This window comes from Scyliorhinus canicula, chromosome 2, assembly GCF_902713615.1.
Source record: "Scyliorhinus canicula chromosome 2, sScyCan1.1, whole genome shotgun sequence".
NCBI classification, from domain to species: Eukaryota; Metazoa; Chordata; class Chondrichthyes; order Carcharhiniformes; family Scyliorhinidae; genus Scyliorhinus; species Scyliorhinus canicula.
Window position 1 is genome coordinate 207,439,638 of NC_052147.1, and position 24,309 is coordinate 207,463,946.

Consider the following 24,309-nt stretch of genomic DNA (forward strand, 5'->3'; position numbering starts at 1 on the left):
CGTGCGGCACTGGAGGCACTACTTAGCTGGTAGGAGGTTTACCCTCGTCACCGGCCAACGATCGGTAGCCTTCATGTTCGATAATACACAGCGGGGCAAAATCAAGAATGATAAGATCTTGAGGTGGAGGATCGAACTCTCAACCTATAATTATGATATAGTATATTGTCCTGGGAAGCTGAACAAGCCCCCAGGTGCCCTGTCCCGCGGCACGTGCGCTAGCGTGCAAGATGACCGACTCCGGGCTATCCACAATGACCTTTGCCACCTGGGGGTCACCTGGCTTCTCCACTACATCAAGGCCCGCAACCTACCCTACTCCACTGAGGAGGTCAGAGCCATGACCAGGGATTGCCCAATCTGCGCGAAGTGCAAGCCGCACTTCTATCGACCGGATAAGGCCCTCTTGGTAAAGGCACCGCGGCCCTTTGAGCGCCTCAGTATCGATTTCTAAGGCCCCCTCCCCTCCACCAACCGCAACACATATTTCCTAAATGTCATTGACGAATTCTCCCGCTTCCCCTTTGCAATCCCCTTGCCCTGACATGACCGCTGCCACCGTCATTAAAGCCCTACATAGTGTCTTCACCTGTTTGGTTTCCCCATGTACGTTCACAGTGACCGGGGCTCGTCGTTCATGAGCGACGAACTGCGTCAGTACCTGCTCGGTAAGGGCATCGCCTCGAGCAGGACTACCAGTTATAACCCCGGGGGAAACGGGCAGGTGGAGAGAGAGAACGTGACATTCTGGAAGGCCATCCTCCTGGCCCTACGGTCCAGGAATTTCCCAGTCTCCCACTGGCAGGAGGCCCTCCCCAACGCACTCCACTCTATACGGTCCCTCCTTTGCACGGCCACAAACAAGACCCCTCATGACCATCTGTTTGTTTTCCCAGGAAATCCACCTCCAAAGCCTCGCTTCCGTCCTGGCTGAAGACACCGGGCCCGTCCTACTCCGCAAACACGCCAAGAGCCATAAGTCCGACCCCCTGGTCGAGAGGGTCCAGCTCCTACACATCAACCCCCAGTACTCATGTTGGTGCCTTTTGTGGGCTCCGCCCCTGGCTCCTCCCCTTGAGGAGAGGTATAAAGAGCAGTAGCCCTGTAGGCGGCTCTCAGTAGCAGACCAGTCACAGGCAGGCACTGTTCTAGTCGATTAAAGCTACAGTTTACATCTACACTCTCACATCAGGGGTCGCATCACACAACTCCAGCAGTCTCTGTCCGTTTCTGTTTTGTTCATCCTTCCAATGCCATGTTGCCTGAGGCAGGAGGGCAATGAGCCATGGTCGGCCCCAACCCTGGCGTTAAATGTTCCCAAGCAGGAACAGATGTTAGGGATGTTGCTGTTGATGTTGTGGAGTTCCTTGTAAAACTGGTCTTTAACCTCAGGCGAGTGTTGGGGCATAAATGCTGAGTAGGTGTACTGGTTTAGGGGTGGCAGACAGTCCGGCAATTTCTGGCAATAGACTATCTACTAATATCCATTACAAACCCACTGACTCCCACAGCTATCTGGCCCACAGCTCTTTGCACCCTACACCCAGTAAGGACTCCATCCCTTTCTCTCAGCTCCTTTGCCTCAGTCGCTTTTATTCCGATGATGCCACTTTCCAAAATGGTGCTTCAAAAATGTGTTCCTTCTTCCTCAACTGTGATTTCCCATCTGCAGTTGTTGACTGGGCCCTCAACAGCATGCGGTCCATCTCCCGCGCCACTACCCTGGCCCCCTCCTCTCCCTCACAGAACAAGGATAGAGTTCCCCTCGTTCTCACATTTCACCCCACAAGCCTCCGTATGCAAAGCATAATCCTCCACCATTTTCGCCAACTCCAGCGTGATGCCACCGTCAAACACATCTTCCCTTCACTCCCTCTGTCAGCAAACTGCAGAGACCGATCCCTCCGGGATAATCTAGTCCACTCCCCCACCGTACCCAATCTCTCCAATCATCCATGGCACCTTCCCATGCAATCGCAGAAGGTGTAACACCTGCCCATTTACCTCATCCATGCTTAACATCGCAGGCTCAAAATACTCATTCCAGGTTAAGCAGCATTTCATTTGCCCCCTTTTTCTCATTTTACCTCTCTACCACCCATGTCCCTCTCTCCACGCATCTACACCTGTCACAGTTTACCCTCTGATTTTAGTTTCTCTGCTGTTTGGCCTTTCACACCTTTTATTCTCTGTGGGGACTGCCATTAGCACGCTTTTTGCTTGGTTTCTGTGGCTATGATTCATCTTTCCATCCCTCACCTACAGTATAAATACCTCCCACTTTCTAAGCCTTTTAGCTTTGACAAAGGGTCACCTGGACATGAAACATTAGCTCTTTTCTCTCCCTACAGATGCTAAAAGACCTGCTGAGATTTTCCAGCATTTTCTCTTTTGGTTTCAGATTCCAGCATCCGAAGTAATTTGCTTTGATTTAAATGAATGAATGAAATGAAAATCGCTTATTGTCACAAGTATGCTTCAAATGAAGTTACTGTGAAAATCCCCTAGTCGCCACATTCCGGCACCTGTTCGGGGAGGCGGATAGGGGAATTGAACCGTGCTGCTGGCCTGCCTTGGTCTGCTTTCAAAGCCAGTGATTTAGCCCTGTGCTAAACAGCCCTTGCTTGTCTGTTATGTCATGCCTGTCTGTTAATGAACTCGAATTTTGATCTTTTTGTCATATGATTGTACAATAATATTGTGAAAGCGCTCATATGTAAATGTTTCAGACATGATAGATTTTTAAAATATATTATTTTTTGCTTTTATGGGAATGAAGAACATCTGGATCAACATCTTTAAATATGAATTTGCAATTAACCGAATCTCAGTCTTTAACAGTAGAAGCATCAGGTTATATAATCAATATAAAGTATCCCTTGTTTCTCAAGATGTTCATTATTTCAACAGCTAGCTGCTGGGGTCTTTGCTCCTGAGACCTTGGGTGCGTGCCGTTCAGTGCTGGTCTTCACATACAGGGACTAGACAGAACAGCACTGGTGGGGGTCTCCCAGGTGATGGGAGGCTCCCAGGTCCTTGTCCTCTGGGCAGGGTGGCACCCTGGCATTGCTGATGCCACCTGGACACCGTTGCACTGCCAGAATGGAACCCAGGTGGCAGTTCCAACCCAGTACCCTGGCAGTGTCCGCCTGGCATCCTGGCAGTGCCACCTGGGTGCCAACTTGGCACTGCCAAGGTGCCCAGGGGCATTTCCAGCTGGCAGCTGCACTGCCACGGTGCCAGTGCCAAGGTTCCAGGCTGATTTTTCCCATGTCGGAGATCGGGCCTGGGCTGCCCTACGCATGTTCAGTGGTGTGCGGGGGGGGGGGGGGGGGGGGGGGGGGGGGGGGGGGGGGGAAGGTCCTCAAGGGCTCCCTTATGGATGAGTTGGGGATTTGGGGGGTTCAGGGGTTGCAGGGGTCGAAAGAGCGGGATACCATCTAAAAATGGCGTTCAGATTCCCTCCTGCACTGAAGAGTTCCGTTGAGTGGAGCTCCTCACTGCAGGAAACGGGACTTAGTGTGGCCTCGTCGGGGAGTTCCCCGCTAAGTCCCTGAATTGAACCAGAGTCCCAATAGATAGCGTGGTGTTTCTCAGCACATTCCGGAGCCTGTTCGGGTACACTGAGGGAGAATTCAGAATGTCCAATTCACGAACAGGCATGTCTTTTGGGACTTATGGGAGGAAACCGGAGCACCCAGAGGAAAGCCATGCAGACACGGGATGAACGTGCAGACTCTGCACAGACAGTGACCCAAGCTGGAAATCAAAACCGTGTCCCTGGCGCTGTGAAGCAACAGTGCTAACCACTGTGCTACCCTGCTGCCCACAACCTGTGCATATTGCTAATACATAAAGAGTTTTCAGTTATGCTGCCAGTTATTAGTAGATGTAATTTTAGTTGTTCTTTGTCGTGCTGTCTGGCAAGATATATAAAAATATGTAATTAATGTTTTAATTAGGAGAAAACCACATTGTTCTGCATATTTTTATCAATTGGAAGCTATGCCTTTAGCATATTTCTACTGAATATTTTGCTGCTTGGTAATCTCAGCACACACGTGGAAGCATTACATGAAGGAAAGGGTAAAATATTAGTCTGGTATCTTGCTGCTTACTATCCAAGCTCACAGGTACAGAATGGCTACTTGATAAGGAAATGGAAAGATAGAGCTGTCCACAGAATGAACTCTACTTTCAGGAGAGGAAGAAAATCAATGAGGAAGTTGCAAGGAAGAGTAACATTTACCATTTGTTCAACGAGGAAGGATTGCACGCCCCCATTCTCTTCTCGGGCTTTTAGCTTTTTCTTATTTTCTTGTTCATGATGTAAATAATCTGCCTCCATCTTGGCATGAAGAACTTCCTTTGCTTGTATTTTTGCTTCCTTTTCCTTCTCCTCGTGCACTTTCATCTGAATGAATATTACTTAATTCAGATACTTTACACCACAGTAGGTTCATAAAAGATCACAAATTTGATTAACTGTTGTTATGAAAAGTTGTATTTTAATATTACCACTATGTTCTCCAATGTAACACAAAACATTTTTAAGTTGCCCTAATTTCTATTTTTTCCCTATTTACACGTAATGTTCAAATTTCTGAAAATATTCTTGCAAAAATTGTGAATCGATAAAGGTCTAAAACATTTATGTGGTTCGTTTAATAGATAATGGCAAACGTATGGTGCATTTTGACTGTGCATCCTTGGCATCTATCTGCATCACAGATGACATAGATGCATAGATGAGGGAAGGTGAACAATTGATTCAGAATGGTAAATATTTGAAATGAATTACATGAGATGGTGATGAAACAAGCATTTGGTGAGAAAGTCAATGTAGCCAATTAACCATTTAATCTCGTCTTGAACTCAAAGGAAGCGGATGGGAAATGGGAGGGGGTGGATGTAAGTGAGCCAGCAGTGAAGGGCCACGGACAAAGTGGAGGGGAGTGGTGGCAATGGGAAATGGGAGGAGGAAAGTGAGCCAACGGTGAAGGGAATGGCAAGGAGCCAGAAGGGAAGCAGGAGGGAATGGGCTGATGCAAAGGAATGACAAAAGAAGTGGGTAGAGGCCGTGGGCGGGAGGTAGTGGTGCAAACGGAGGGAAAGGGGAAGCAAGCTAGTAACGAAGGATGAAGCAAAGAGCTTCAGGTGGAGCCAACAAGGGGAGAACTGGGGGAAGTGCTGAAGGGAGTGAGGGAGAGCAGCAAAGAGACTGGGGGTGAGAGATGTATGGAGGGAATGGAAGTGGGAGGGAACCAGATCAGTGCTGTGTTTTCTCTTCTGTTTTAGTTCACTCTTTGTCATCTGTGATGCAGGTAGATGCCAAGGATGCACAGTCACTGACACCATATGTGCAGACAATGCTCCCCCTGGTGCTGTGGTACGAATAAACCTAACCTCTAATTTAAAGGTAAATTGGGTGTGGTGCATAACAGATAGTGGAGATCTCAGGGGGAAGTGGGTTGCATCCCTTCCTCTGAGCCAGAAATTCTGGATTCAAGTCACACTCCAGGACTTGATGGCCAAGGAAGGTCTGTTCATTACACAGCCAAACAGGTTGGGTGTCAATTTGTTAATCCTTCCAACATATGCCAATGGCAGATGGGATCTGTAGTGAAGATTCCTGGTCAGCTATGTGATAGAAAGAAATTGGAGCCTCTATCTTCTCTATCCACAGATCCAGGCTACAACATACATGTAAAAGTGTATGTTGCCACAGCCACTTGGACTCTTTGGTGGAGGCAGGGTGGACATGTTGACTGGACGGTTGGTGTGGATCAGATTGGTGCCAACAACACAGGGTTTGATCTCTGTTCTGGCTGAGGTTGATTCAGGACCTGCCTCCTTGCTCTACCTCTGGAGAGGTCGTGGTGCTAGGAGTCATTCTCATTTCAACACGAGGGAATTTGTCGTCAGGCAGAGAACTTAAGAAGAAGAAGCTTAAAGAGTGGCCAGCTTATAATGCCCATTTTAGCTCTTGCCCAAATAGTGTTTTGCCTGTATGGTTATGGGATAGATGAGTTGTCGCAATGGGAAAAATACAGAATATGTAAAAACAGAATTACATCATCTGTAACATCATAACATATAAGCAAGTTACCATCATAATTCTGTATTCTTCAATTGCCTTCAAATCTGCCTTTTGTTTTTGTTCCTTTTCTTTTATTTCCATATCTCTTTTAGCTTCCATCTCTTCTGCGGCCTTGGCAATGCGGTGCATTTCATCCTCTACTTCCTCTTTAATCTGTTCACTTATAATCTTTACCATCAGTTTTCTATGATCCTCTTTCTCCCTGGAGTGATGAGATAAGCACAAAATGATCACATTCCATTATAGCAGATATTTTATAGTTGTGCCATTTAATTAAAAGCTTTGAATAAACAACTATGTATAAAATATGGAGAAACCAATGGTTATGAAAAAGACACAAATTTTATAATGACAACAAAAGTTTATTATATACTAAAGAATATGGAGGTAAGGTAGGTGGTTGAGTTAATAATCTGATTGATTGATGGGATAGGCTCAAGGCGTAGACTGCCTTGGCATTATATCACAAAACAGATAGTACTATACAAATTCCTTTGTGTTGAAATGAGAATAGTTCCTTGAGTAGAGCTTTGTTAACTCAAAAACCTCTGAAATTATTATTTTGCACAGTCCATGCTTTCAAAGATGTTCCTTTGTGTCTGATTTGTATTGGCTCGAATGGATTATGGCACTTCTATGAGACTTGTAATAGTTGATTTCAGGTAACGTTTTAGCTAACATGTTGTTTAACAATTTAATTTTGTCCCCAACGGCACACCACTCAATTCTACAAAGACAGCACTGAAATTTGATGCAGAGAGCATACTTTTCATTATTGTTCAGAGCCTTTTTCCTCACAAGGAAGGAGAAAAACTATTCCACTCATGGATTCCAGCCCAGACTTTGGGGTTGGCGGAAAGGATTCACGATAATAGTTCAAGGGATGAAGAACTTCTGTTATGAAGACGATTGGAGATGTTGTGGCTGTTTCTTGTGGGGAAAAGAAGGCTCAAAGGAAATTACATGGAGGTATTCAAAATCATGTGAGGCCTGGGAAAAGTAGATAGGAGGAAAGTATCTACTCCTTCCAGAGGGATGGAGTTTAAGACTAGGGAGGTTATGCTGCAAATGTATAAGGTGTTAGTGAGGCCATACCTGGAGTATTGTGTTCAGTTTTGGTCTCCTTACCTGAGAAAGGACATACTGGCGCCGGAGGGTGCTTAGAGGAGATTCATAGGTTAATCCCAGAGTTGAAGGGGGGGGGGGGGGGGGGGGGGGGGGGGGGATTACGAGGAGAGGTTGAGTAGACTGGAACTGTACTCATTGGAATTTAGAAGGATGCGGGGGGATCTTATAGAAACATTTAAAATTATGAAGGGAATAGATAGGATAGATGCGGACAGGTAGTTTCCACTGGCTGGTGAAAGCAGAACTAGGGGCCATAGCCTCAAAATAAGGGGAAGTAGATTTAGGACTGAGTTTAGGAGAAACTTCTTCACCCAGAGGGTTGTGAATCTATGGAATTCCTTGCCCAGTGAAGCAGTTGAGGTTCCTTCATTAAATGTTTTCAAGGTAAAGATAGATAGTTTTTTGAAGAATAAAGGGATTAAGGGTTATGGAAAGTGGAGCTGAGTTCACAAAAGATCAGCCATGATCTCATTGAATGGCGGAGCAGGCTCGAGGGGCCAGATGGCCTCGCCTGCTCCTATTATGAAACTGTTCCCACTCGTGAAAAAAATCAAGAATGAAAAGGCAGATTTAAATAAATTGACAAAATATTATTGGGGCTCATTTAGCACAGTGGGCTTAACAGCTGGCTTGTAATGCAGAACAGTGCCAGCAATAACAGTGCCAGTGGGTTCAATTCCTGTACCAGCCTCCCTGAATAGGGGCTGGAATGTGGTGACTAGGGGCGCTTCACAGTAACTTCATTGAAGCCAACTTGTGACAATAAGCGATGATTATTATTATTAAAACGAGGAAAAAAAATATGAGGAAAAATCTTTATCATGCAACAAGTGATTGGGTCTGGAATATACTGCCTGAGAGTACTCAGGTGGAGGCAGGCTCAATTGAGGCATTCAAAAGGGAATTAGACTGTTATTTGTAAAGGAGGAATGTGCAGGGTTATAGGAAGAAGGTTAGAGAATGGCTCATTCAGGGAGGTGGTGCAGACATGATGGGCCGAAGGGACTCATTATGGGGGGTAACAATTATATGATTCATACAAGTTGGCCCTACTAGATTACTGTGGCTGTGTACAGGAAGTTTTAAAGGACCCGTGCACATCAACAAATCAGCCGAGTACTACAAAAGAGAGGAAATTGCTTACCTGTCTATTTCTGCTTGTTTTTGTTTCCGAAGCTTTAAGATTTTTTGTTTTGCTGAAACAAACAACCTGATATCCTCATCTTCCAATTCTTCTTTTTGCTTTTCCAGTGCTTTAATGATGTTGATATTTGCAATATATGCCTGAAATAGAATATCACACATTTACAATACATGGGCGAAATTCTCCAACCCCACGCAGGGTCGGAGAATCGCCCGGGGGCGCCGATAATCCCGCTCCCGTCATGTTCAAAATTCTCCCACCCGCCATAAAACGGCGTTTTTCAAATCCCGCCGCCCGCCTCTGAGAACGGCTGGCGCCGGCACGATGCCATTGTTTTTTGAGGCTTAATTATTCTCCGGCCCCAATGGGCCGAAGTCCCGCCGACGTGGCCACGGGTCACGTCGGCGAAAATCAAAGTTGGTTTATAACGGCGTCAACCATTGATGATGGTTGCGCCGTTCAGCTTGGAGGTGGGTGACAGGCCGGGGAGAAAGATAAATTACCTACTTCGAGTGCCGGTGGGTTGGGGGGAGGGTTTGTGAAGAGAGAGAGTGAAATCACTTACATCGAGTGCCAGGGGGTAGTAGTGGTGGGGGGGGGGGGATTGTAGTGGTGGGGGGGGGGGTAGTGGTGGGGGGGTAGTGGTGGGGGGTTAGTGGTGGGGGGGGGTAGTGGTTGGGGGGGGGTTGGTTGGGGTGGGGGGGGTGGTTGGGGTGGGGGGGCTGGTTGGGGTGGGGGGGTTGGGGTTGGGGTGGGTGGGGGGGTTGTTGGGAAGAGAGAGAGATAAATCACTTACTTCGAGTGCCGGTGGGTTGGGGGGAGGGTTTGTGAAGAGAGAGAGTGAAATCAATTACTTTGAGTGCTGGGGGTAGGGGTGGTGGGGTGGGGGGGGGGGGGTGTGTGGTGGCAGTTGGGGGGGTGGGAGTTGGGGGGGTGGCAGTTGGGGGTAGGTATTGGGGGTGGGGGTAGGGGTGGGGGGCTGGTTGGGCTGGGGGGGAGTGGTTGGGGTGGGGGGTGGGGTTGGGGTGGGGTGTGGGGTGGGGTGGTGGGGGTTGGGGTGGGGGTTGGGGGCGCTATTTATATCATGTTTCCCCGGGCGGCGTTGATGATGTCACCCAACGTCAACCGACGCGCCACTTCTGCAGCGGGTGAAACTGACGCGTACAGCGTCACTCCGCTGCTGGCCCTTTCAGGACGGGAGATTTCGGGCTGATAAGCGGGCCCCGACGCCTGAGTCACCAGCGCCGTTTTTGCCCGCCGGTCAAGGGCGTCACGATGGACTTCGGTAAATTTCGCCCCATTAACATAGACATAGAACAGAACAGCACAGAACAGGCCCTTCGGCCCTCGATGTTGTGCCGAGCAATGATCACCCTACTCAAACCCACGTATCCACCCTATACCCGTAACCCAACAACACCCCCCCCCCCCCCCCCCCCTTAACCTTACTTTTTAGGACACTACGGGCAATTTTAGCATGGCCAATCCACCTAACACGCACATCTTTGGACTGTGGGAGGAAACCGGAGCACCTGGAGGAAACCCACGCACACACGGGGAGGACGTGCAGACTCCGCACAGACAGTGACCCAGCCGGGAACCGAACCTGGGACCCTGGAGCTGTGAAGCATTTATGCTAACCACCATGCTACCGTGCTGCCCTAAAAATTGTTAACATTAAAGTCAACAATTCTCCAGAATTCCTGTGATTATTTATTTGAGCTTAGTTGTTCAAGAAGGTCAATCGTGCAAGTCAGTATAAATCAAAGGATATCATTTTGAACCGACATAGGTTGCTGTCTCAGTTTTGATATACCTACATAGTGGTATAATGACCTTGGAAAAGGTCCAGAGAAAAGTTACAAGAAAGATCCCTAGTTTGAAGAACCTCAGCTACCCTGACAGATTCAAAGACCTTGGTGTATGAGAACAGTGTAGACTTGCAGGTGATTGGATAGGGATCTGCAGTACAATATAGGGTTGACAGTTCCAATCTAATAGGTTGGGGAGGGCCAGAATATATTAGTTTAAATGTTGTAAGAGTGGGAATAGACTTGTTGCTCGTTTTACTGGAGTGTGATTAACACGCCTCCGTTTAAAGGCCGTGTGCTTAATACTACTATGGCTCTGTATGTGTAATTATGCTCGGAGTCGCCAGGTGCCGTATTTAGACACCGTCACAAGTATATCAAGGTCAGGTTCAAAGTAATAAATCTATACACCGATTAGTAAGTCCAAACGATTGGTGTTTATTATAACAAATATAATAAATACACATGCATACGCTAAAGAGACTAACTTACTTCTAATACTAAACAACTAAATACTTACCTAGACAGGAACAGGCAAGGTCAGGGAGCAAGGCTTTTGTCCCGTTCTTGGTCTGTAACTTTCTGATTCGCAAAGTTGTCAAGGGCTAGCAAGGTCTGGATCACGTAGCAATCGTTGTGTTGGCACTTACAGTTCGATGGCTGAGGCTCAACGGCCGGTGATGAAACTGGAGTCAGGATGCGATGTAACAGGTCTGGGCCGGAGCAAAACAACAGACCGAACCATGTGCGGGACCTACTCTTATAGGTCCTAGAAGTCCGTGCCCCTTGGGGCGGGTTCTTTCACCTACTAGGTATCGATTGGGTCTTTCCCAATCGATATCTTTCAAACTCCCCAATCTTAGGGTCGTTCCTCGATGGGTGGGGCGGTCCCTACGGCTCTTTGTGTTGGTTGCTTTGGTGCCATTCTGTCTGGGCGTCTATGGAGAAGTATCCATCGATACTTAAATGTTTCTATTGTCCGGGGTCTGGATCTGGATCACCTCATTACTATGCAGATCTGTTTCCCATTTGCACCTTTGGCTGGAACTCTGCACCTGGATAGAAACTGGTTTCTGTACGTGCAAAATGCAAGACAGTCTTCTGCAAACTGTTTGTCCTCACTAAGACTGTTTTTCCCTGCAGCCTTAGCAGTTCTCCATTTTGTAGCCCAGTGTCCATCTTAGATGGCTACAGACTGCATGCTCGGTAGTTATTTTTTTCTCAGGGAATTGTGGGGATTTGGAATATATTACCAGCTGGTGTGGTGAGTACTGACTGTAATGATATGCAGTAACAGTGTACATAGCTTCCAACCTCTAGGTGCCATGTAAGAGGAACAGGGCACTGGAACTGGACAAAACCAATCTTGGTCAGAGTTACAGAAGCTGTTAGTAGCATGGTTAGAAGCTCCAGTTTGGATAGAAATAGTTTAGTCTATCCACAGTTTATTCAACATTAAATAACTAGTCTTGAACTAGATGTTCTGTTGTACACTGATTCATTTATTATTATAGTACACAAACATAACACTGACTGTTTGCAAGTCTACAAGAGGAAGCTGGACAGGTTTCTGACTGGGGCAGAAGTTATATCATAAAGAAAGGAAGAGACTTTAAAGGGAACACTTTGTCTAAGTGACCTTCTGAACTGTTTTGACTCAGAGAGAGACAGAGAAAGAAAGTCTGACAAATGGCAAGTAACATTGGCACCACACAAGTATCAGGAAATAGCCATCGCCACCAAGAGAGAATCTAACCATCGCCCCTTGACACTCAATGTTATTACCATAGTTGATTCCCCCACTCTCAACATCCTGTGGGATTACCATTGACCAGAAACTAAACAAGGAGTCATATAAATGCTGTGGCTACAAGAGCAGGTGAAAGGCTAGGAATCCTGCAACAAGTAACTCACCTCCTGACTCTACAAAACCTGTCCACCATCTCTAAGGCATAAGTCAAGAGTGTGATGGAATATTGTCCACCTGCCTGGATGAGTGCAGCTCCAACAAGAATCAAAAAGCTTGACACCACCTAGGACAAAGCAGCCCACTTGTTTGACACCCCTTCCACAAACATTCATTCCCTCCACCACCGATGAACAATAGCAGCAGGGTGTACCATCCACAAGAAGCACTGCAGCAACTCATCGAGGCACCTTACACAGCACCTACAACCACTACCATCTATAAGAATAAGGGTAGCAGACACGTGGGAACTGTTATCTATTTCTGCTCATTTTGTTTCCTACGCTTTAACATATGTTTTGTTTTGCTGAAACAAATAACCTGATATCCTCATCTTCCAATTCTTCTTTTTGCATTTCCAGTGCTTTAATGATGTTCATATTCGCAATATGCGCCTAAAATAGGATGTCCACCTCTGGGGCTTTGTCCAGCACTCCCTGCTCCACCAGCCCGGCCAACATCCTTGACACATATTTTGTTGGACTTGTTCCTTCCACACCTTTTGGCAGCCCTACAATTCGTAGGTATTGCCAGTTGGACCCGTTTTCTTGCTCCTCTACCTTCACCCTCAGTGAGTTGCATAAGTCCCCCGGGACCCCCACCTTCTCCTCCAAGGCTATGATTCTGTCGCTCTAGTCAGACACCACCGTCTCCACCGCTCGTATCTTCGCCCCTTGTGCCTCAAGGCAATTCTCTACTTGCAGGGTGGCACGGTAGCAGAGTGGTTAGCCCTGGTGCTTCGTAGCGCCAGGGTCCTGTATTCGATTCCCAGTTTGGGTAACTGTCTCTGTGAAGTCTGCACATATTCCCCGGGTGCTCCTGTTTCCTCCCACAAGTCCCAAAAGACGGGCTCGTTAGGTGAAGTGGACATTCTGAATTTTCCCTCAGTATTCGTGAAGGGGCACCGGAGTGTGGCGACTCGGGGATTTTCACAGTAACTTCATTGCAGTGGTTTTTTAAAATAAATTTAGAGTACCCAATTATTTTTTTTCAATTAAGGGGCAATTTAACATGGCCAAATTCACCTAACCTGCATATCTTTGGGTTGTGGGGGTGAAACACACACAGACATGGGGAGAATGTACAAACTCCACACGGACAGTGACCCAGGGCCGGGTCCTCAGCGCCGCAGTCCTAGTGCTATCCACTGCATCACATACTGCCCTTGCAGTGTTAATGTAAGCCAACTTGTGACAGTAATAAAGATTGTTCTTATTATTATTATTACTTGGTCCATCGACCCTTGCAGAGGTGCTATTGCTCCCATGATAGCCTTCGACCAGTCCCCATGTATCGCTCTCCTTTGCTGTCAAAATATATCTTTGATGAAGGCCATCAACTGTTCCATCTGGGCCTTTCCCACTGGCGTCAACCCATCCCTCTCCGCCATTTCTGCAATTGTTGCTGCGCCACAAGTCCCCTCCAATTTCTTACCAGGTCTTTGACTGTTTCTTGACGGGTTTGGTTGCCAGTAGACATACCAATCTTGGGAAAAACTTCTCCATCTCCACCTTCTGCACCACTTTCCTGCCGGAGCTACCCCACTAACAGGTATAAAGTGCCCAAACCAATGCATTCGAGCTGGAGCTGCCCTGGGTACAACCACTCACTCCATGGCCGCCACTGGAATTTTTTCTACAATTTGTTGATAGGTCCTTTAAATAGCATTGGTGCAAGACACATATAGCAGCTGAATGCTTGATCATTGTTGAGTGATGTAAAAATCTGTTGAATGGATCTGCATGGTTCAAATTCACTATGGCTGTATGACATCATGATCATGCCAGTTCCATTGTTCTAAAATTCACAAGAATAGCTGTGATGGTGTAAATGCCAGAAGAAGCCAGCAGGTAGTACACATCCCAGGAGAATGTTTGGCTTCAGATGCAATGCCTTCACTTGTGCTATTTAAATATTTTTCCCTTTCACCTGCAGAAGGACTTTAAGTGACAAGCATGAGTACGGATGTTTTCTATGACTGGTACATCATGGTAATGAAGCTGACCTCAAAATATAGCAAAGCCAATACACCACTAGCTGACCAGTGCAATTCTTGCACCATCTCATTTCCCTTGGACTTATGCCTGATCAGAAAATCTAGGCCTATATTTGCTGAAAATATTTGACTACATGTGTTGTGCAGAAACTTTCTTCTCTAGTTGAAGCACTGTTTTCAAGTACAATTAAAATATCTATGACACGGGGAAAGCACAGTGGCACAGTGGTTAGCACAGCTGCCTCACGGCACTGAGGGCCCAGGTTTGATCCCGGCTCTGGGTCACTGTCCATGTGGAGTTTGCACATTCTCCCCGTGTTTGTGTGGGTTTCGCCCCCACAACCCAAAAGCTGTGAAGGGTAGGTCGATTGGCCAGGCTAAGTTGCCCCTGAATTGGAAAAAATGAATTGGGTACTCAAAATTTATATTTAAAACAAATATCTACGACACCAGAATGTTTGTAATCTTAGCCCATACAAGAAAACTGAAAATTCTTGGACGGGGTTCTCCCACTCGGCAGCAGAGTGTCCACGCCGTGGGAAACGCCGTCGCATTTCACAACGGCATGAATGGACCGCTAGGAGGACCGATTCTGGCCCCTATAGGGGGGCAGCACAGTGCTGGAGCGGTTCATGCCGCTCCAGCCTCCCATCCTGGTGCGAACTGTGCGCCGCGGGATCCACGCATGCGCAGTGGCCTCCCTCAACGTGCCGGCCGACACAACATGGCGCGGAGTTCAGGGGCCAGCGCAGAAGAAAATAGGCCAGGGGAGCGAGAGGTCGGCCCGCCAGGCCGGCCACGCCCCATTGGAGGCCTCCCCCCCCAACCCTGCGCGCAGAGTTCCCACCGGCTGAGACCAGGTGTGGACGGCGCCGGCTGGACTCTGCCTTTTTAGAGCGGCCGCTCAGCCCATCCCGGGCTGAGAATCATCGGCCCGGCAACGTACGGCTCCGCGAAGAATCGTGTGCCGGCGTCGGGGCGGTGTGGCCCGGTTGCGGGGATTCTCCGGCCCAGCCCCGGGCTGGGTGAATCCCGCCCCTTATCATAAATCAAGAATAAAGTGTACCACAATAACAAGCCACCCTGATTCGTGAAACCAATGTTGTTCAACTCCTTTGGTTGCAAAAGTACACTGTACATACCCTATGATTCAACATATTGTTATGTTTCTCTTGAGCCTTTAGTTGTTCAATTTTATTGAGCTCCCATTGATACAGGTTTGCTAATTTCTTGATTTCTTCTCCTTCCTTTATATATTGTTGTTTCTCCTGTTCTCTTACTCGTTCATTTTCCTTTATCCTAACATCAAAAAATTATTTTAACACCATCATTTTAAAATAAAATCAGAAGTTTACACAGCTTACACATATCCCTTCACAAAAAGTACTGCTCAGAAAAATTATGAATGGTTGGTATTGAATATGTTAACATAGTTCAATGGAAACATCCATTAAGGTATTTTTAAAGATCCAGGTTCTCAAATCTCAAAGGGGGAAGGTGGGGATTATAACTGCTGACAGTTTGTGGTGTCAGGAGACGATAGATCTTCTAATTATAAAACCATCCTCGGATACCTGCCCCTGTCCCATAATGCTCATAGCATGCTCCCAACTCTTGTAAACCCATCACTGAGGGGGAGGGGTGTAAAATCCAGCCCCTGTCTCACAATTCTTACATAGCGGGGTAAAATGCATCGTTTTTCAGACTAAAGGAACAATTCCTGAATTGAGAAAGCTTTGAAGATTATAGTTAGGATATCTGCAATGTTCTCACCTACTTCCTTTAAAACCATGCGATGGAAATAATCTGCTGCTGGGGTCTTGTCATTACTTAGTGGCACTAATTTCTTCATGACAGGTATTCTGCTAACAATAGTTTTGGTGGGTCCCTGTCCCAGATTGAATATTAGTTTCCTTGGGATTTCTGCCCTGATAACTGACGGAAAATAGTTATTTATTTCAAGTCATTGAATAGTTACAAGCAAAAAAGATGGCGGTTTGTCCACCGAGTCTGAGCCAGTTCTCTACAAGAGCAACTCAGTTAGTTCCATTCTCCTGCCATTTTCCCATAGCTGTACAAACGTTTTCTCTTCAGGTACTTATCCCTTGTAAATTCACAGTTGAATCTGCCTTCCAGTGCATCCCAGATCCTAACCTCTTGGTATGTAAATGTTTTTTTGCTCATGTCACGTCTGGTTCTTTTGCCAGTCATTTTAAACTCAATATCCTCAGGTTTGCGACCCTCAGCCAATGGTAACAGACTATGTCCAGGTCTGTCATGTTTTAAATACCTCTATCAAATCTACTTCCAACCTTCTCTTTCCTATGGAAAACACAAGCTTCTCCAATCTATCCATGCAACTGAAGTCACTCCTGCCTAATACATTGTCATAAATCTTTTCTGCACCCATTCTAAAACCTTAACAGCCTTCCTAAAGTGTGGTGCTCAGAATTGTAGCCATCTCAGATGGCCACCTGCAAAGGACCATGGGAATTATGGCCAACCCAGGACTCAGACAGAGTCAGAGTTTGTGTGTGTATTTGCAACCCAGATGGCTAGACACGATCGAAACCCCCGCTCGTTTGCATTCTAATGGCTCATTTCCCCAGAGCAATAGGACTGCACTCAAGACTGATCGGTGCCACTCCCTTTACTCAAGGAGCTCAAACAGCCAAGGTCAATGACCGCTAAAGAAACGCCCAGCCATCAAGGCACCCGCCCCTGTCATGTGAGAGTACCTTTAAGAAATTAGTGTTTATAAATGGGTGTGTATATAAATATCTGTAGTGAGAGTACCTTTAAGAAATGAGTGTTTACTACTGCAGTGATGTCAGAGAGTGGGTGGAGCTGGGCTGTCTGTCAGCTTTTTACTTTTGTTTTAGGCTCTTTGCTGCAAGGTGTGTTTTAGTTTCGGAACCGTCCTTCACGGTGCTCCCAATCGCGCAAATCCCCACGCAGCAGCCGGCTTTTAATGACGCCGGCTGCAAGCGGCCTTCAAAATGGCCACGAACATGTAAAAAAAATTCGGCTGTACTGCGCATGCGCGCAGCTTTTTGTTTCAAGTTCGGGGGGGGGGGGTTTATTCATTTTATTCATTTATTTTATTCATTTTATTTTTTTTACAAGTTCGGGGGGGCGGGTTAATTCATTTTATTCATTTATTTTATTCATTTAATTTTTTTTTCATTTATTTTATTCATTTTTTTTACAAGTTCGGGGGGATTTTATTTGATAAAATTTTACAGGAAAAAAATGCAGAACTTTGGACAGATGGAGACTCCATACTTTCCGACAAAAGAAGACTTCACCTTCGTCCAACAGGTTCCACTGGAGGAGCGTACGAGGGCCAAAGGGACCCAAAGCCATTTCCTCCATTTTTATCAGCAGCAAACAAGGTAAGAGAAAATGGTGGGTAGCTCAGGTCGGCCGGCGTGGGTCGCGAAGGTCGGCCGCGTTGGATCCCGAAGGTCGCCCGGTTGGTAAAAATGGGTCCCCATAAAAAAAGTTTGAAGAACACTGGACTAGCTTATGATATGACACTTTATTGAACATCTTTTGGAAGTCTACACCATATCAACTCTATTACTTTCATTAAATCTGTTACACCTCATCAAAAAATGTAATTAAGTTGGTCAAATGCTATTTGATTTTAATAAATCAGTGCTGGCTTTCATTAATTATCATTTGTCCAAGTGACTGTCAACTTTGTCCCAGACTATCATCTCTGAATGTTTTCCTGCCACCAAGGTTATACTGACAGCTCTGTAGTTGTTAGATTTATTCTTATACCTTTCTTTGAATAAGGGTGTTACATTTGCAATTCTCCAGTTCCTAGGTACCAACAAGGTATCTAAAGAAGATTGGAAGATTGCATCCAGTGCCTCTGTGATTTCAACCTTTACATATCTCAGTATCTTCAGATGAATCCCACTCGATCCTGATGACTTATAAACTTTAAGTACAAACGGCCTTTCTAATATCTCTTCTTTAACCATTTTTAGCCCATGCAGTATCTCAATTACCTTCTCTTTCACTCTGACTTGAATAGCATCTTCTTCCTTGGCAAAGACAGAGGCAAAGTACTAATTTAGTACTTTAGACATGTTCTTAGATATGCCCCTCTTCTCCACTTATGATTTGTAATGCCGATAGAAAACATTTGGATTCCCTTGTATGTTAATCCCAATTTGTTCTCATACGATTTCTCTTTGCCTCATTTATTTTCTTTTTCACTTTCCGCCTGAACTTTCAATATTCTGCCTGATTGTCATTTGAATTATAAAATGGACCATAAGACCACAAGACATAGGATCAGAATCAGGCCATTCGGCCCATCGCGTCTGCTCCACCATTCAATCATGGCTGATATTTTTCTCATTCCCATTGTCCTGACTGTTCCCCATAACTCCTGATCCCCTCATTAATCAAGACCCTCTCTATCTCTGTCTTAAAGACACCCAGTGATTTGGCCTCCACACCCTTCTGCGGCAAAGAGTTCCACAGATTCACCAACCTCTGGCTGAAGAAATTCTTTCTCATCTCTGTTTTAAAGATCATCCCTTTAGTTTGAGATTGTGCCCTCTGGTTCTAGTTATTCCTACTAATGGAACCATCCTCTCCACGTCCACTCTATCCAGGCCTCGCAGTATCCTGTATGTTTCAATAAGATCCCCCCTCATCTTTCTAAACTTCAATTAGTACAGACCCAGAGTCCTCAACAGTTCCTCATACGACAAGCTCTTCATTCCAGGAATCGTTCTTGTGAACCTCCTCTGGACCCTTTCCAAGGCCAGCAAATCCTTTCTCAGATAGAGGGCCCAAAACTGCTCACAATACTCCAAATGGGGTCTGACCAGAGCCTTGGTTAGGCCACATTCAGAATACTGCGTGCAGTTCTGGTCACCACATTACCAGAAGGATGTGGATGCTTTGGAGAGGGTGCAGAGGAGGTTCACCAGAGTGTTGCCTCGTATGGAGGGTGCTAGCTATGAAGAAAGGTTGAGTAGATTAGGATTGTTTTCGTTGGAAAGACGGAGGTTGAGGGTGGACCTGATTGAGGTCTACAAAATTATGAGAGGTATGGACAGGGTGGATAGCAACAAGCTTTTTCCAAGAGTGGGGGTGTCAGTTACAAGGGGTCACGATTTCAAGGTGAGAGGGGGAAAGTTTAAGGGAGATGTGCGTGGAAAGTTTTTTACGCAGAGGGTGGTGGGTTCCTGGAACGCTTTACCAGCGGAGGTGGTAGAGGCGGGCACAATAGCATCATTTAAGAGGCATCTAGACAGGTATATGAACGGACGGCAACAGAGGGAAGTAGACCTTGGAAAATAGGAGACAGATTTAGATAAAGGATCTGGATCGGCGCAGGCTGGGAGGGCCAAAGGGCCTGTTCCTGTGCTGTAATTTTCTTTTTTCTTTGTTCTTATACAGCCTCAGAAGTATATCCTTGGTCTTGTGTTCTAGCCCTCTTGACATGAATGCTAACATTGCATTTGCTTTCCTAACTGCCGAATGAACCTGCACGTTAATCTTAAAAGAAACATGAACAAGGATCCCAAGGATTTCCTAACCATTTCCCCATTCAGAAAATAGTCTATGCCTCCATTCCTCCTTCCAAAGTATATAACCTCACACTTTTCCACATTATATTCTTTTGCCATTTCTTTGCCATTCTCCTAGCCTGTCCAAGACCGTTTTCAGCCCCCCTGTTTCCTCAATACTACATGTCCCTCTATAGATCTTTATATAATCTGCAAACTTAGAAACAGTGCCTTCAGTTCCTTCTTCCAAATTGTTAATGTAGATTGTGAACGGTTGTAGAACATAGAACAGTACAGCACAGAACAGGCCCTTCGGCCCTCGATGTTGTGCCGAGCAATGATCACCCTACTCAAACCCACGTATCCACCCTATAACCGTGATCGAACCCCCCCCCCCCCCCCCCCCCCCTTACTTTTTAGGACACTACGGGCAATTTAGCATGGCCAATCCACCTAACCCGCACATCTTTGGACTGTGGGAGGAAACCGGAGCACCCGGAGGAAACCCACGCACACACGGGGAGGACGTGCAGACTCCGCACAGACAGTGACCCGGCCGGGAATCGAACCTGGGACCCTGGAGCTGTGAAGCATTTATGCTAACCACTATGCTACCGTGCTGCCCATTTGTGTCCCAGCACCAACCCCTGAGGCACACCACTAGTCACCGGCTGCCATCCTGTTCCCACTGTCTGCCTTCTGCCAGTTAGTCAATCCTTTATCCATGCCAGGATCTTACCCTTAACACCATGGACTCTTAACTTATTTCAGAGTCTCCTATTCGGCACCTTGTCAAAGGCATTCTGGAAATCTAAATAAATCACGTCCACTGGTTCTCCTTTGTCTAACTTCCTTGTTACCTCCTCAAAGAACTCTAACAGATTTGTCAGACATGACCTCCCCTTGAAGAAGTCGTGCTGACTCAGTCCTATTTTATATGCACTTCCAAGTACTCCGTGATCCCATCTTTAATAATGGACTCTAAAATCTTGCCAGTGACCAAAGTCAAGATAACTGGCCTATAATTTCCCATTTTCTGCCTCCCTCTCTTCCTTTTTAAAAAAAAATAATTTTTATTAAGGTTTTCACAAAATATAAACAACAAAGCAATGTTAACTGAAAAACCATTGTAAAAACCCAAGAACAATACCAACCCCCCTACAAAAGCAACTACTAAATTGAAAACAAAAAAAGCAAACAACAGAAAGGAAAGAGATAACACCCGCCACATCCCGCAAACCTATGTACACAATTCTCCCTCCTACCAAACCCAATCCCCCCCCCCCCCCCCCCCCCCCCCCCCCCCCCAACCCGGGTTGCTGCTGCTGCCGGCCTATTTCCCTAGCGTTCCGCCAGGAAGTCCAGGAAAGGCTGCCACCGCCTAAAGAACCCCTGTACTGAACCCCCCTCAGGGCAAATTTCACCTTCTCCAATTTGATAAACCCCGCCATATCATGATCCAGGCCTCCACGCTTGGGAGCCTCGCATCCTTCCATTGGAGCAAGATCCTCCGCCGGGCTACTAGGGACGCAAAGGCCAGGACACCGGCCCCTTTCGCCTCCTGAACTCCCGGCTCCACTGCAACCCCAAAAATTGCGAGTCCCCAGCCTGGCTTGACCCTGGATCCCACCACCCTCGACACCGTCCTTGCTACCCCCTTCCAAAATTCCCCCAGCGCTGGGCATGCCCAAAACATATGGGCGTGGTTTGCTGGGCTACCCGAGCACCTAGCACACCTGTCTTCGCCCCCGAAAAACCTACTCATCCCCGTCCCACTCATGTGGGCCCTATGCAGCACCTTGAACTGTATGAGGCTAAGCCTCGCACAGGAAGAGGAGGAATTCACCCTTTCCAGGGCATCCGCCCAGGTCCCCTCCTCAATCTCCTCACCCAGCTCCTCTTCCCATTTACCCTTCAGCTCCTCCACCGAGGCCTCGTCTACCTCCTGCATTACGCGGTATATGTCCAAAGTCCTCCCTCCTCCAACCCACACCCTGAGAGCACCCTGTCCCGTACCCCACGTGGGAGCAGCAAGGGGAACTCCTCCACCTGCCGCCTGTCAAACGCCCTAACCTGCATGTACCTAAACATGTTCCCCGGTCACGCCGGCCCAAGGCACCGGCAAATCGGGCAGTCGCCCGAGGCGCCATGTGCTAGGGGGCGCCAGAGACTCGGGTCCCGCGCATGCGCAGTTGGGCCGGTGCCAACCAGCGCATGCGCGGTGGCCGCCCTCCCCCAGGGCGGCCCTCTCCGCCCCCCCCTCCGTCCGCCTCCCCCCCTCCGTCCGCCCCCCCCCCCTCCGTCCGCCCCCCCCTCCGTCCGCCCCCCCCTCGGCCCCGCCCCCCCGCCTCAGGCCCGCCCCCCCCTCGGCCCCGCCCCCCCGCCTCGGCCCCCCCCCCCCCCCGCATCGCCCCCCCGCCTCGGGCTCGGCCCCCCCCGGCCCCGCCCCCCCCTACCCCCCCAGCCCCGCCCCCCCCAAGGGCGCCGAAGTTCAGCTTGCCCGGGGCGCCAGCAACCCTAGGGCCGGCGCTGTCCCCGGTGGGAGGCCAAACTTCCCCTCTAACTCCCCCTCGCGAACCTCCCATCCACAAAAAGGTCCCTCAACCTCCTAATACCTACCCTCTGCCAGCCCAGAAATCTGCCATCGATGCTCCCTGGAACAAACCGGTGGTTTTCCCGTATCGGGGACTCCATCGAGCCCCCCACCTCCTCGCTATGCCGTCTCCATTGCCCCAAATTTTGAGGGTAGCCGCCACCACCGGGCTTGTGGTATACCTCGTTGGAGGGAGCGGCAACGGCGCCATTACCAGCGCCTCCAGGCTCGTGTCCACACAGGACGCCATCCCCATCCTCTTCCATGCTGCCCCTTCCCCGTCCATTACCCACTTACGCACCATCGCTGCGTTGGCAGCCCAATAGTACCCACAGAGGTTGGGCAGCGCCAGCCCCCCCCCATCCCTGCCCCGTTCCAAGGACACCCTTCTCACCCTCGGAGTCTCATGCGCCCACACAAACCATTAATACTCCTGTTAACTCTCCTAAAAAAGGCCTTCGGGATAAGGATTGGAAGGCACTGGAACAGAAACAAAAACCTCGGGAGCACCATCATCTTGACGGACTGCACCCTACCCGCCAGTGACAGCGGTAACATATCCCACTTTTTGAACTCCTCCTCCATTTGCTCCACCAACCTTGTGAGGTTGAGCTTGTGCAGGGCCCCCCAGCTCCCAGCCACCTGGAGCCTCCCTCCCTTCTTAAACAGCGGTGTTACATTAGCTACTTTCCAGTCCTCTGGGACCGTCCCTGCCTCCAGTGATTCCTGGAAGATCACCACCAATGCCTCCACAATCTGCTTAGTTATCTCCTTCAGAACCCTGGGATTTAGTTCACCCGGTCCAGGTCATTTATCCACTTTCAGACCTTTCAGTTTCCCCAGAATGTTCTCCTTAGTGATGGTCACTAAACTCACCTGTGCCCCTTGATTCTCCTGGAGCTCTGGCATCCCACTGGTGTCTTCCACCGTGAAGACTGATGCAAAGTAACTATTCAGTTCCTTTGTCATTTCTTTGTTTTTGAATATTTCTTCTCCAGTCTCATATTCCAGTGGTCCAATGTCTATTTTTCCCTCTCACTTACCTTTTATAAATTGAAAAAATACTTTTCCTATCTCCTTTTATATTACTAGCTAGCTTATACTCGTATTTCATCTTCTCCCTCCTTATTGCTTTTTTAGTTATCCTCTGCTCACTTTTAAAGGCTTCACAATCCTATGGCTTCCCACTAATCCTCGCCACTTTGTATTATTTTTCCTTTGTTTTTATGCTGTGCTTGACTTTCCTCATCAGCCATGAATGCCTCGTCCTCTCATTAACATGTTTCTTCCTCCTTGGGATGAATTTCTGTTGTGCCTCCCGAATAACCCCCGAAAACTCCTGCCATTGCTGTTCCACTGTCTTTCCTGCTAGGCTCCCTTTCCAATCAACTCTGGCCAGCTCCTCCCTCATGTCTTTGTAGTTACCCTTATTTAATCGTAATACCGTTACATCTGATTCCAGCTTCTCCCTCTCAAACTGCAGGGTAAATTCTATCACATTGTGGTTCCTACTCCCTAAGGGTTCCTTCACCTTCAGTTCCCTAATGTGCCTCATTACACATCACCAAATCCAGAATTGCCTGTTCCCTAGCAGGCTATCACAAGCTTCTCCAAAAAAACATCTCTTAGACATTCCACAAATTATTTTTCTTGGGATCCATTACTAACCTGATTTTCCCAGTCCACCTGCATATACAAGTCCCCCATGATTTTTGTAATATTGCCTTTTTTAAATGCCTTTTCTATCCCCTGATTTATTTTCTGCCCCACATCCTGACTACTGCTAGGGGCCCTGTACGTAACTCCCATCAGGGTCTTTTTACCTTTGCAACTCTTCAACTCTATCCACAGAAATTCTATGCCTTCTGGTCCTATATCACTGCTTGCTATCTATTTAACTTCAATCCTTACTAACAATGCAACCCCGGCCCCTTTGCCCATCTGCTTGTCCTTTTGGTAGGACACATATCCTTGGATATTTAGATCCCAAATCTGATGCCCTTGCAAACACGTCTCTGTGATGCCCTCAAC

General features: G+C 47.5%; 1 protein-coding gene across 4 annotated transcripts in view; it reads right to left on the bottom strand.

Annotated features, from left to right (window-relative positions):
• The window catches only part of ccdc173 (coiled-coil domain containing 173), a 121,040-nt gene that overhangs the window by 9,865 nt on the left and 86,866 nt on the right, over positions 1 to 24,309 (bottom strand). For all 4 annotated transcript variants that reach the window (XM_038789453.1, XM_038789449.1, XM_038789454.1 and 1 more), the window contains 4 exons: positions 15,288 to 15,444; positions 8,373 to 8,512; positions 6,110 to 6,302; positions 4,250 to 4,414 (listed from right to left, as the gene is read on the bottom strand). In XM_038789453.1, coding sequence (XP_038645381.1) covers positions 4,250 to 4,414; positions 6,110 to 6,302; positions 8,373 to 8,512; positions 15,288 to 15,444 — 655 coding nt within the window. The remainder of the gene's footprint in view (positions 1 to 4,249; positions 4,415 to 6,109; positions 6,303 to 8,372; positions 8,513 to 15,287; positions 15,445 to 24,309) is intronic.